Here is a 15,314-nt window from a genome sequence, read left to right as displayed (position 1 = left end):
TATATATACATATATATAATATTTTATATTTAACTTTCATATTCTTTTGAAGCATTGAAAGAAAAGCTATTAATTGTATAATAATAAAATTGATATTACCCAAAAATAAAAACATTTACATATTCGCATGCAATCTAAAATGTTTTTCTTTTTAGGCCAATATTGTTCATAATGCGATCGGGCATTCGAAGCAGCATCGAATTCGTGTTCGTTAATAAAATCCGTTCGGGGATCAATCCACTGACGAAGACAACGTGGAATCGAGCGTGATAAATAAAGGAGGGTGCTCGGATCGGCGGCGCTGGGATAGATACGTCCCTTAATAGCAAAGGTCGAAAACCTTGTCGAGTTGACTCGCGGGATAGCGCGCAGACCTACTTCCACGTAACGTCGATTCCTTTTATTGATTCTATTTTTGCGAGAAGCCGAGAGAAAGAAAGTAAGGGAGAGAATAAAAAAGATAGAACGCTCACCATGATCATATCGCGATTCCGTGCGTTACCGAGTCGGTCACCCATCGAAAAATGATAACACCCAAAATTAGAACGTTATCCAGATTACCCGGATGCTACGCGAAACGTTAATAATAAAATACTCATTTTGAAAATGGGACGTTGGGTTATTTTTACACGATATTACCTACAAAATACAAAAAATGGACGTCATTATTAATTAATCGAGAATCGATATTCGGTAATCCATTTCCAACGGGAATATTATACTAGTCAAGTGGTTGATACGATAATGCTTCCGGCAATTACGTATGTCATTTTTCTAATGGGATATCATCTTAGGAAACCACACAATACTAGTAAATATCACGAGCGATATTAGACTACAATATCGCAATCAAGAAAGATGGAGAACGATGCAAAGGCCATTAGGCACTGATTAATTAATATTAAACAATCACGACGTTGGATAAAAGAGATAATCTGTCGAAATAAAATTGTTGTAAATTTTTGATAATAAATCAAATTAGAATTTTTGGTATATTTATAATAGCCTGTAAAAAGATCGATGTGCTCGTTTCAGAAATAGAAGACATTCGTCAATTTGAAAAGTGCTTTAAAAAGAAAAACGCAGGGAAAGTGCAAAATAATCGGTCGCGGAAACGATCGGTGGACAGAGAAAGAGATCGTAATTAGATTCGCTGGTGAACGGCCGACGACGGCGCGCGTTGCTGGAAATAGAAAGTAACGACCGAACAATCGAAGGCTACAATCGATAGCCTGTAAAGTCGGACGGACTAGCGACGCGAGGGGTGTACAGACACCTCGCTACATTAGACTTTAATTCGGCCGCAGTAGTGTACGACCCGGTATGGTCAGACGCAGCCCTCGCCTGGCACCATCTCCGCGACGCGACCGAAGGCTCAGATTATCGTTGGAAGATAATTTAGCGGATAAATTGGCCGGTTTCTGATTAAGATAAACGAGTAAAAAGCTCATCGTAATAATATCCATATAATTATTATTACTACATTATAATTATTATAATAAAATTACAATCATATAAGCACCTGCTCATGTTGATTATGTCGACTAATATATATTTCTTGTATTTTTCCCGTTTTCCTACTTTTTTTACATAAGAAAATAATGATCTAGCGAGTTAGCAGAATTTTATTATATTTCATATTATACGATTTTTATGATATTAGATTAATGAAAGAGATGCAATTTTTAAAAAATGCAAAAATACTAAAAAAAACTCGTGTTTTAAAAAGAAGCAAATGAATTTCAAATGTCGCTTTCTGTGTAACACACACATAGATATTATAATAATAATTCTACAGTTGATAATTTGAATCGTTTAGATAGTTGTTATCCATTAAGTGAAATATCAAAGCAAGAGCTCTGTTCTTGCCGACGCTTATTTAATATAGAGGTAGGAAATATTACCGACGGGGGTAGCTCGATTGAAACGTACCTATCGACAATGTCTGCTTTATCGGAAAGTTTATACCATTTGCTACCCTTATCAACGTTATAGTCGACTCTTGCCGACATTACGTTGAAGGGTAAAAGAGATTTAAAACAATGTCGGTAAAACAGATTGCATGCAAAAAGCATAAATCTAGAGGTAACTTTCAAGTGATAAAAGATATGATGTTGTACCCATTGATACTTCTTGATATACATATATTTGTATTACCTCCCTTTAAAAAAAGCAGAGTAAAACGCGATTATTAATACCATTAATCACTTATTTAAATCTTAAAGACCTACACGCATATTTTATTTATTACTTTTATAATAAGAACATAATAATTAAAGCGAGATTGCAACACTTATCGCGATAGTCAATTAGAAATGTTCAATAGTACCATTGATACTTCTGATTTATTATCCCAACAAACGTTGTGAACTACATTTTATTTATGTGGAATAACCTTAAAAAAAAAATATCTTAAAGATAATATTAAAACATCTTTTAAACATCACATTATATGTCTTAAAAATGTTTTTAATCACTAAAATAGCTTACGTTTTTTAGTGTTTATAGTGTTTATATGTTATTTAGGGAGCTGTTTGATAAAAGAGATTTCTTGATATAAATAAAAAAATATATTTAACATTGAAGAATTCTAAAATTTAAAATTCTATAATAAGCATAATTTAAGCAAAAGTCTCAACAAAAGTTTCTTAAAAAGTTTTTAGCTTCACATGGACGATAAAATTAATAAGTATCTTTCTATTTTCAAAATCTGTTAACTATTAAATATTTTATTAAAACTATCGATAAATAACATAGGATTGAATTACGAATAAGTATTATTGCCCGAAATCATATTACCCGAAAGCATTTCTGTAACATATGTTAATTATCATCAAATACAATGCCATAAATTAATAAGAAGAATCTTATTAATTGTTTATCCAACATTTAATTTTTCTTTTTATAGCTTCCCAAGAATTTCCGCCGTAGGCTTACCCCGAATGTCTTTACGTGTTGGTAACTGCTCACACATTAATTAAAAGAAAACTTTACGTAAAAAAACAGAGAGGAGGAACGATCACTCACATAATATCGCCAAGCTTGAGCCGCGTCTGTATAAGGGCGCAGCTCTTGTGATCGCTGGTGGTGACAGCCCTCCGTCTCCTAGCGGCATATCGGGGCATCGCATCCAACTGCGTCGCATTTCCATCGGTGTTTCCGAGACCACCGCTGGTCCCGGATGTGGCACCATACCCAATGAGGCCCACACTTCCACGCACCAGCGGATTGCTGCCACGCCGACGCGTAGACACGTGCCGACCTCCCACGCCACCCAGCATCCTGAAAAAATATAAATATACTAATTAAATCAGCGAATAAACATTATACTTGTATATGATTATGAGATAAAAACCTATAAAGAGTGAATATATTTCTTCCCTGTAATCGCAGCTTGAATTCCGAAGCGCGTGAGAAATTATAATCCCTAATTTAAAGATTAATGTACCGTTGATAGAATTCTTAATTATTATTCTATGCCTCTATAGCATTCTGTTTCGAAATAATGTTTTCAGAATTTATACAATTTAATAAAGTTTTGACTCTTCCTCAAAGAGTTCTAGAGTTGAGTTCTTGACATTTTTTTTTTCTCAAAGACACTATCACTTTATTTCCATATAATTAGAGCAAGGTCTTTCAGAAAAAAATTTGACCGTTTAAAATGTATATATATAGGAAATTAAATATCGATAATTTTGCAAAATATTTGTTTGGAAATTTGATTAAATTGTTTAGAAGGCCTAAAGATTTTATACAAATTCTTTATTTTACGCTTAATCATCCTAACTTTTTTACTTCAAACTTGATTTCTATAAAAAAAGCTATCAAAAGATACTAAAAATCAAATCAATTCTGAGTGAAATAAATCCTGTTATGACTAATCCTCACATAATAAAAACGTAAAATTGATACTCTGTATCTTCGGATTCCTATTTTTTACACTCAAGCTCTTTCAAAAAAAAAGAGAACGTTATCACGGTTATTTTGTTGTTCAAAAATAAGATAGAAAGAATAACGAATACGTAGCATTCCTGACTACAAATTATTATATTTTTATCTGATTTCAATTTCGAAATTAGGATCGCCGGTCATTAATCATATGATACTGTAAATCTGATCTAAATCAGATGGTACGCATAAATCACATAACGATAAATTGTCCTGGAGTCGCCTCTCTCTATTAAAAAAAAAAAAAAATTTACAGAGGTAAACTAATGAGGCATGGAAAAAATTCAACGAAGCATTCTTTCGTTAATTAGGTTACGTTGACTAGCTTAATCCTAATCTCTGCTAGCGCATCGGTGGTGGCCAGTAGTCACGCAATCGAGCACTTGTGCCCGTCTATTTTCTGGCACACATGACGTAGTCATTAATAGCCCTTTTTCCCCTTAACAAATCGGTGATACCTAACTAATTTTTGTCGGATCGATGGGAAAAAGTCGGTCGTATTGAATACGAAGAAAGAGGAAAAAAAAAAAAAGAAATCGTTGTTTTCGACGTGACGGTACAAGCCGATATGAATTTACGCTATTCGTACGTTACACACCGTCTCTCGGCAACGTGAAATATTCTATTAATTACCCGCACCCGTATCTTGCATACCTATTGGTTCCCTCATGGCTTTTCAAACGTCATGAGCGCGGATCTCCTTTCCATTTCTACCTTTTCTCTTCATTTCCTGAAAGCGTCTGTCATGGTCGCTGAAATGATGGAAAATAAAGCGCCACTGCTATCTAGATATTATAAAATCCGATTAATCATCGTCCGAACGCGTTGAGTTCACTACCCTCAGCGAACCGGAAATGCACAAAATTCACGAATATCTACTGTGTGAATAGAAACGCATCAGAAAAGATGTCAAAGTAATACTTTCGCGGCAATCAGTACCTCGATACATAAAAGAGTTCGCAAAATATGAAAAAAACAAAAAAACAAAAAAAAACTACAACGAGATGCTACTTTATTGCGAATAATGCTTGGATGAATATTTTAATAAATATGAGAGACGCTCCCGTTATATACGTTTGTCCTTCATAAATGTATTGTAGTAAATAAAGTTCGCGAAATTTTATATCAATATATCAAATTAGTACTTTAAGGGACGATTGTAGTAATAAACAATACTCTCGATGAAATGATCCGTAATGAAAACGCGGAATTATGAATGAATTGTGTCGTAAATATTTTAAAGTAGATTTTGTGTGTTGTGATTACAGAAAAAGTACAAATCATCCGCGTTACATCGTTATTGTTTCTAACAGTATCAAATTCAAAAGTTTATTACGACGAAGTTTGTCAAAGTTTCACACCAAGCGCATTACGCTGACGCACGTAGGGTCGGTATATATGTATTAAGTATTATACATATTCATGGATAGGGAGCACATTGAGTATACAGTTTACATATTGCGTGTTCTCCAAATGACGGTACAACTCAAGAGATTTAGCTACAAAATTCTAATTTCGTGAAATGTCACAGAATTTTGCGTCAAGATGGATATCGAGATTAAGTAATACTTTAACAGGCGTGCGTTAAACTAAATTCTCATTAAAATCTTTGAAATTCTTTGAAATTAAACGAGAAAGGTTGTAAACGAAAGTATCAGTACTCCGACAAAATAGAGATTTGTGAACACGACGATCTCCACAACAATCCTACTAAAAGATTAGAATTCAGAATTAATTGTTTACAGATTTTAATATGTTATTCAACATTATTAAGATCGTTTCGAAGATGCGAATAAGCGTCAAAAATTTGTTGAATTGCTAGTCAATTTAACTCGTGATATTACTGCGGTAGTTTAGTAGAGTTAGCGTTTTCAAGACCGAAAAATCATTTCTGGGAACTGCATACGTAGTATATAAATTCACACAAGAATCATACAAGCATTTAAGATCCAGCTAGACCTTTTAAGGCTTCGATTTCTATAGTTTGTGTTACCACATTGTACATACATACGGTCCTTTATAATATATTATATTGCCTATTAAAAGAGTTGTTAATTCGAAAATTTATGACTCAAAAATATTTTATATTTTACTACGGGCCTGTAATACTCTTTTATTCATTGTGAAATACGCTCCCCGCATTAAAACCACAATTTTCCGTCAACATCAATTTCTTACGGATTGAATTGTGACGCCAGATATTCGTGGCGTCGACAATTCGCGGGCGTTAACACGCGTCAGTTCTCGCACGGTTATTTGCGCGCACGAATTATTATCCGGTCCGGCTTTATCGAATGAACAAAACAGAATTACAATCCATTATGGGCACACCCACGCGCACTACGCGCATCGCAACGCAACGTTGAAATTTCACGCGAGCATTAGTGTTGCGATATTATCGTTCGTGTTCCAAAATAATCAATTTATAAGTTTTCATGCTAATTCTCCCTTTTTCTCTTCTCTATTTCTCTTTCGAGCTCGCAGTACATCCCATGAGGCTTTTATTTCATCCTTCTACTGAATCATCTTCATCTATACATCAGCCATTCATTCGTCTATTCTCCACATAAATGGAATAAAAGTCGATACGAAGTCGAGAATAGGTCTGTTGTGTTATCCTATTCTCTCTTGTTATTACATGATACATCGAAAATAACGTGCATTGACAGTACAATCGTATCTCTCAATAAAAATGTTTGAATTAAAAACAGTTTATACATTTATATACAATTACAAAGTGGAAAATATTAATATATCATTTATATAATTTTTCCACAAAGTTAAATTTGACTGAAGTTTTCTGCTCACAAAAGATATCTATTTCAAATACAATTTTATTTTATTATTCATGTAAACATTATTTATGTGAACCATTGCTATTAAACTGTCATTATTTACTTATTGATACTCGATCATTTACGTAACCTACTACTGTATTATATCAATTGTATTATATCAATTGTATTCATTTCGTCTATTTTTATATAAACTTAACAAGACCTAGAAAATGGGTTTTGCAATCGCATAAACATAGGCTTGTCCATTCTCCTCGTTCTCTTCCACGTTCTATAACACCATTTACGAGAGCTTTCGAGGCGGATAATAAGAAATCGAAGGCAATGCGCGCGAGGGCGTATATCGACGCGCTTACATAAACATTTAGGGAAATGTAGTATACGTGTACAGGTCGTAGTAGCTAGTCTTCCCACACGCGGCGCCGGTCGAAATTTTAGGGTAGCAACCTGTTGCTAGGCACCCCGGGGAGCTCTTATCCCACCCTTGCTGTGTTACCCGGCAACCGCTGCCCTATTCTCTTTCTCTTTTTCTCCCTCCTTCCTCTAATGCTTTTAACCCCCATCTTCTGCCTCTCTCTCTCTCTCTCTCTCTCTCTCTCTCTCCCCCTCTCTCTTCCTCTCCTTCTTTCTTGCCCCTTTCCACTATGTGCATATTCTTTCTTTGTACATATAACTCTTTCTTTCGTTTTCTTTTTTTAATATAACAGAACGAATATTGCTCAAGACTCTCTCGTCGACTCTCGGACAAAATGTCTAGTAGAGGATAATTTTTTTGTTTTTATTTCATCCATCATCCTTTTTATTTCTCCATTCCCTTTGTCCAGTCTACTTCTTTTCGCCGCAAGTATTCTTGTCGCCGCTCTTTTCGTTTATCTCAACCGAGCTTGAATTTGTCAAACCTTTAGTTTTCTTATTCTTCAAAGTACTTTTTGTTCTTCCGTTTCCAGGTAGCAGAACAACATACTTCTATTCGAGCATATACAGATTCTTTTTCATGTAGTTGCACCTTGTCCACCAAATAAAAATATCCAGCACGCTTTAATTAAAAAATAATATCCGAAACAATTTGGAAATAAAGATAATATTTTCACCGCAAATGCAAATTTTTCTATCTTTAGAATCTTATCTTCTTCCTTCTTACGATAACTTCAGACAAATTATTAGATAGATAATAATATTAGACAGATTATATTGATACGTAATAAAAGAAATACAACAACTTTAAATATGGTAACCAAAATAAAAATTATTATTATTGCACATTGCATTTTTATCACTATCTCAATAAGTATAAAGTAATAGTGACAATAAAATTGTTATGATTTTACAATGTAATTGTTATATATAAAACACATGTTACATTACATTATGTTGCTAAGTGTACAATTATAACATTGATGTTATATAGGTTACTATTAGTTAACTGGGATCTGATAAAAAACTGGCAACAACTCGTTTAGCAAAGAGTTCCAAAATGTTTGTAATCATTTTTTTTTTGTTCGCTGATTTCTTTCAGTATAGAGTACCATACCTACAGGAAATCTAATAAAAATTCGAAGGGATCAGTCGACGTCTCGTAAAATTAGTTTCACTCCAGAGTCGCTCCTCATTTATTAAGAAGGGCAGAAAGAGGGTAAACGATAGTAGGGAATCCCATTGGAGAATGTCGTGTTTAGAATAAGAAAGAAAAGTAAATTTATAAGACTATTATTAGGGAAACACTTTCAATCGTGTAAGGTTTTACAGTGCCCAAAAAGGGCGAATAGTTTCGTATATAATTAAGATTTAGATTAATTGCAAACTCTTCTCTTTGCTAATAACGATTTTTTTTGGTTCGAGAACGTTGGGTACACATTGTACAAAATTATAGCAGATTTTATATACCACGCTAACGAAAGTAGTCTTAAGGAGCATTTTTTATGACATTATGAAATAAATCTTATACGACACTATGCAATCAGCAATGAGAATGTCAATATAAATTTCTAAGCATAGAATTTTAAGATAAATATAACTTGCTTTTATATTAAATGGACGATAAAACACGTTACGTAACGTCATGAAAATTAGTTTAATCATCTTCGCATATTACTCGAATAAAAAACTGGAGGAAATAGATTTTCAATTTAATTTAAATGCGGATGTTCCTTCTAGTGTACTGTGTGTGAAATTTCCTAGAACATCTCTGTAATCAAACCATAATTAAATCTGAATTCTATCGAAACAAAGTTTATATGAGATTAAACGGTGCAATACGAGTTTTCCTTGCTCTTCTGTAACGTGCTACAATTAACGTGCAAATCTCATTCGTCATTTCGTGCGGATCGCATTCAAACAATGCATCACAAGCTTTTTATCCGCTCGTAATCAGTGCGTATCGCATTAAAGTTACATTATACTCCTTCTAATATTCATCCTTGTAAACTGACAAATGTTAAATGTTATTCGATTAATTCCAATTTTAATCATTAGCTATTGCGTACGATAGTCGACTGGCCATAATGGCAAAGTTCATCTAATGTCGCAGTGATATCAAACTGAAACCCGCACGAAGTGCTATTTAAGTGGAAAGTTTCGACAAGGGACCGGCTATGGAGCAATGATAAAAGACGATTACGTAAAATTTCGATGGATGCTAAGAATTACTTTTAATTAACAAGCAAGTATAAGATAATAAGATTATGATGAGACATATTTTATATATAACTGTAATCCAAGTATAAACTAGAAATTATAAAAATAAAGAGATTTTAAAACAGAGAGTATGCATAATACATAAACTAAACACAATTAGAGATATTTTATAGAGATACAACATTTAATATATAACATTATATATAACATATTATTATTACATATAACATTTTTTATTTTTACATTTATTTTCTTTTAATTCTAAAATATGGTTGTCTTCCGTAATTTTTATTTCTTAAGAAATGCTAAATGGATTTTTTTTTACATCCTGTATGTGCCAACGTTGCATTTACTATGAAACTACTTAATACTTGGCAAATTTGTGCAGTTTGATTGAACACCTATCAGTTACTATCTAGTATTACGGTGACCATATTTTCTCAAAGAAAATAAAGAACAAATCTGAAAATTTTAGGGCTTTATTCCTACATGTTTTCAAAGTAGTTTATGATTGTCAAGAATCTATCTATTATAAAATTTTATTGCACAGTATAAATTGAGATAATGCGCAGTTTTCTGATAGCTTGAAACTGGTTCGACTGTATTGAAATAAACACTTGATCTGAAATAATAAAATATTTGAAATAATAAAAAACGAAAACAACTCTAGTTTGAATTAATTTAATTTAAAAAATTAAGAAATATAATTAACAAAAATTGAGTTTTAAAGAAACAAATAAATCTAAAGGCCAACTATCTAAAATAAAGGACTGTCCTTTACAATAAAGGACATAAGGTCAGTGTAAATATTACTGATTTCTTTTTATAATACAAAAATACTTCACAGCAACTGAGCAATGTTAAAGTTAAAGTAGTTTTATGCAATATGTGAATCAATTCTTTATAAGAGATTTTTTTATCAATATTAAAAAAGTAATTGTCCATTTTTTTATCAGTTATTAAGTTATTCAACGCTCACGTGTAACAACCCAATAAACGTTAAATATTCTTGAAATATTAAAAAAGTTCCTAAAATCCCCAAAAAGATTCCAAAAATACTCCAAAATATTTCGAATGTTTACGGTATGTAAAAGAAATATTAAAATATCGGTTAAAAAAATTCATTTGTATGTTGTTACATATTCTGAGAATGTTCCATATATATTCTGCAAAATTTTAATTTTTCCAAAAAGGTTCCAGATCAGGTCGTCCGTGAATCAGTTTTTAAACAAAATTTTACTTTAAAAAACACATTTAATGTCATTTCACCTTAGAGCCCAATTTTAGGGCTCATTTCACAGAAATTTTTTTTTAAATGAATCCAATGGAATAAGGAATTACGCAGTGTATTACCAATAAAACTAACGCTTTTAACGTTTCTGTTTCTATCCAATTTACACATACACATATATATATAGTTTCACAGAATAAAAATTCCTTTACCACAATTAAAATGTATATGTTAATATACTTGTCGCTAGTGTATTTTGTGTCTAAAGTTGGAAAAAATAAAAAATTATAGATTTAGTTATCCATTTTTATCTCATTATTTTGACTGGAAACACTGGTGGTGCATATTAAAACCGTTTTATACCTTAAAATATCGACCTTTCGAATTTTTTCTATTATTTCGTAACACGTTTTTCGCGATATTCGGAAATAACTTCAAAACTGTAAATAAACATTTTCTATATAATAAATTATATTATTATAATTAATCTATTATAATTAATCTATTATAATTAACCTGCAAAACTGAACTGTTTTATTGGACATTTTTTGCACAACCTCTTCAATGTAATTTTAACTTTTAACATTTGTTCTTTTTTTTTACATTCTATTAGGTATATTAATTTATCATCGCACTTGATGACGATGATGTTAACAATTTCATCAGCACATATAAATCATTTATTATGACATGAATAAGGTGCTTTTCATGCTGATGTTTGATGCTCATTTTCAGTGTCAAAATAGGATATATGATCAAAATTAACACGCTAGACAACAAAATGCATGAAGTATGTAGTGTTATATACATGTGTAGAGACGATAGTGTCAAAATTGATATCTCTATCACGTTATTTTTTAGCGTCTCATAAAATAGCACCTTTACCACTAACTGGCCCCAACAAATTTGTCGGGGCCACTTTATATATTTATGGCTTCTGCCCACTAGATACAAAAACGTTTACCGCGCGGCAAAATGAGACGCGGTAACCAATAAACACATTAGAAGCTGTAAGTTTATTGACTACCGTATCACATTTTACCGTGAGGTAAGCGTTTCCGCAGAAGCTATTATGCGGTGTATTCAGCTCAGACAAACATGCGATTGATTGCGACTCTGACGAGATTACATCATTCGACTAGCCGAACACCAGTTGCATCAATACCCGAATGTACAGTCGGTGCATCCCAGCTAAAATCACTATGAGTGCAAAGACGAAATACAAATTATCAAATACATGTTTTATTAACAGTACAATAAAATGTATTGGGAATTGCATGATTTAGCCTGTTTTTAATACATTTTTATAGCATATTGTGTATGGCAGCTTTATATGCACCAGTGCACACTAGTGCATTCCAGCCGAAATCGCTGTCAGTATGACGACAACGCTGAAGATAAAATGGATAAAGAAATCTAATTTTCCAGCTTTGAACACAAAATACTGACTACAAATACATTAGCATGTACATTTTAATTGTGGGAAAGGAATTTTTGTTTTGTGAAATCACACACACTATGAAGAAATTGGACAGGAACAAAAACGTTAAAAACGCAAATTTTATCGGTAATACAGGCGACTTCAGCATCCATTTAATCATACATAACACATACGAATTGAAAATTTTTTTATAAACAGCAGTAATATGACATTGGATCACAGAAAATTTAGGATCCAGAATGGAACAATAGGGGAAAACTTTCAAAAAACCCCTCAAACAGGATTTACAAGCTATGATAATCACATAAACTAACAGATTTTATTGCAAATATCTATTCATTTTATAATATAATTAGGCTAAAATTTCAATTTTGTTTTGGAAAAAGTATTTGTTTATAAGTGGATTCCATTGCGATCTCAAAATTTCTTTTACGATACCATATTCCACATGTAGAGTGAAGTTGGCTAAGTCGTACTAACGGTTAAATCACTTCATTGTATATTTTCTAAATGGAACATTTTTTGTTTAAAGGTGACGCCATAAATACCACTAGTAAAATGACTTAAATACTGTCATTTTTGTTTTTTCTTCGAGCCGTTCATTTACGAGTGACATTCAAAATTTATTTTGTTTGATGTCTGATCTAAGTTTTCATACAATTTACCTAAGGTGTCATCAGCACCTTAGGCGTATAATTTATTGTTTATTGTACTATAGAGTTGTAACTAGTACGTAAACTCTTTTCAAGTACAGCATTAAATTAGCAATATATTTATGGATTAATCGTAAGAATATAATATACAGTTTCGGTGATTACTGGTTCAAAACTAAAAAAATTTTCTTCATACTGTTAAATTATTCTCATTAAAATTAACGTTTTTTTACTTAAAAGTACGGGAAAAATTCTTTAAAAAGGACCAAAAGATTTTAAAATTTTAATAAAAATTTTTTATAATTTTACTACAAATGTCAAAAAAAATTTCGTAAAACTACCTCCAATATTTTGAACATTTTCTAGGGATGTAACCGGATCGTAAAATATCGGATATCCGAAAAAAATGTATCCGATCGAATATCCAGGAATACAATTTTCCGAGTCAAATATTTGACCGGATTCTGAGACAATGTTTAAAAAAAAAGATGAGTAAAAAAAGAAAAAAGGGGGCAAAAAGAAAAAGGGACTGTAAGGAAAAAATAGTGATAATAATTATGATTTTAATGTTACCATCTGAGTTTAATTATCAATAGAGATGATGTAGGAAAAAAATTGTAATTTTGCTGCAATATAGAAGATATTATAGCATTATGAGTATGCATACTTATTTATAGAACATTTATATAATAAAAAATCAACAAAACGTAATATATTATCCAAATATTTATATTAATAATCGTAAATTTCAATTGTCGATAACGTCAGCGTTCTTCAATTACCTCCGGGTCCTCGGGACCCTTTTTGTATGAACGAAAATTTGCCGAGGGTTGACGATCTTTAATATTATCTCGCCGATGGCATGATGTATCATTTTATCCTTCTTTAGTATTCGATGAACAACAAGGGTAATGTATCAAGCGCTTTACATGTAATTCGGAACATGCTCTATATTCTATTCCTATTTTACATCTAATAAATGATAAAAATAGAATGACATGATAGCTATGCTGTTGATACTGTTAATATCGCCTCCGAATGCAGCCTTAGCTAAATTTCTTGCCCAATTTATCTTCTTTTCTATCTCTCCAACGTGAAAAAAAGAGGAAAGACGAACTGTGTACAAAGTTCAGTTGAAAAAAATAAAAGTCTGCACCAGTGACGCAAATTTTCAATATAAAATTTTAACCGGATATATTTCCTAGATACTAATGATATTCGACTATACGATCGGATAGTAAAAAAGCCAGATATAATACCGGATACCGAATATTTTTTAAATATCCCTAATATTTTCTAATCATCTTCGAGACATCCCCGCCTTTTTCGCTTATGTTCAGATGATTCGGTTCCTCTTTCTTTTCTACACGCTATTGTTCTCCTAAAAACATAATTCACGATAGATTGTGTTTGCAATGTTTGCATTATATAAAAATACACGTGATTAACTTTAAACTCTAAATAATTTCCCGTGACGTAAACGTAAACATGATTAAAAATAAGTATAGATATAAAATCCGTAGCTACACACATAATTAATTAGGCTATCGACTACTTGGCGGCTATCATATTATATATATTACTTTAGAGAGTAATTATATTTAGAGAGAATTTATATTCGCATTTAGGCTTTTTTCTTTCTTAAAAACTTTAAAACGTTTATTTTGAAACTTCAATCTTTATTGATGGTAAAAATTCATTATTAAATTTAACAGCATCGATTTCTAAAAAATAAAATTAAGAATGAGTGTACTGCTTCTCGAAGTAGCATTTATATTCATTGTGACTTAGTTATATATCGCAAACTGTTATTTCGGATCCCATAAGGCGGCATAAGGGATTGGATAGTTTGATAATGGTCAGGGATAACCTGGGATTTGCGCCAATTCAACATCCTGCGAATTGAAATTACTCGAATGCTACCACGGATTTGTTGGGTAGTGAAAGATGATTGTCTGGTTGTTTCGTCAACCATGTCTGTATCCGACACTTCATAAACAAATTTGCAAGAAATAGACACAAAGAGAGAGAGAGGAGAAAAAGGGTGGCGAAAAATAGAACAAAGCATGCTGCGTTACGATTTTCCATTACGTTCGTGCGCCACACAGTACATAATTGCACCCCTGTAACTCCTTTGATCTAAATCGTCCACAGCCTGCAACCTGCCGCGCGCGCCTTTGACGCACGGAAATTTACGCAGACACTGGCTTAAAACTGAACAACTACCCTTTCACCCGTCGACAATGGACCGGAACTTGGTTACAGAAAATACAATATCACGGAGAATTCTTCGAGCGCACGGTGGGTCACCCTTTGATGACATCCTTTGTACACCTTAAAATTATAAGGAAGAAGACCTAAAAAGGGCATTCTCTAATTACGCTTGGACTACTGATAGGACTGAAATACATACCTTAGGGGAAAAACTTGTGCGTAATAAAAAATAAACTTTTTAAATAAAAATTTTTATCAGTATAACCATAATTTTTTATAAAATTGTAAACAAATGTAAATTTTGTATTCTAAATAAAATTTTCTTCGCAAGTTTATCTACTGTAATAAGTTTGTATTGTAGAACACTAACTTCATTATTCGTCTAAACAATTAAATAG

General features: G+C 32.2%; 1 protein-coding gene across 5 annotated transcripts in view; it reads right to left on the bottom strand.

Moving 5' to 3' along the window:
• Positions 1-15,314, bottom strand: part of LOC108751403 (voltage-dependent calcium channel type A subunit alpha-1) — a 195,090-nt gene that overhangs the window by 121,967 nt on the left and 57,809 nt on the right. For 4 of the 5 annotated variants that reach the window (XM_018491562.1, XM_018491563.1, XM_018491565.1 and 1 more), the window contains exon 1: positions 3,028-3,281. In XM_018491562.1, coding sequence (XP_018347064.1) covers positions 3,028-3,281 — 254 coding nt within the window. Of the gene's footprint in view, positions 1-3,027; positions 3,283-15,314 lie in introns of those variants that run through there. The other variant, XM_018491561.1, reaches the window with a different exon arrangement.

This window comes from Trachymyrmex septentrionalis, unplaced genomic scaffold (assembly GCF_001594115.1).
Source record: "Trachymyrmex septentrionalis isolate Tsep2-gDNA-1 unplaced genomic scaffold, Tsep1.0 scaffold44, whole genome shotgun sequence".
Classification (NCBI taxonomy): Eukaryota; Metazoa; Arthropoda; class Insecta; order Hymenoptera; family Formicidae; genus Trachymyrmex; species Trachymyrmex septentrionalis.
This window is presented reverse-complemented; position numbering and strand designations above follow the sequence as displayed.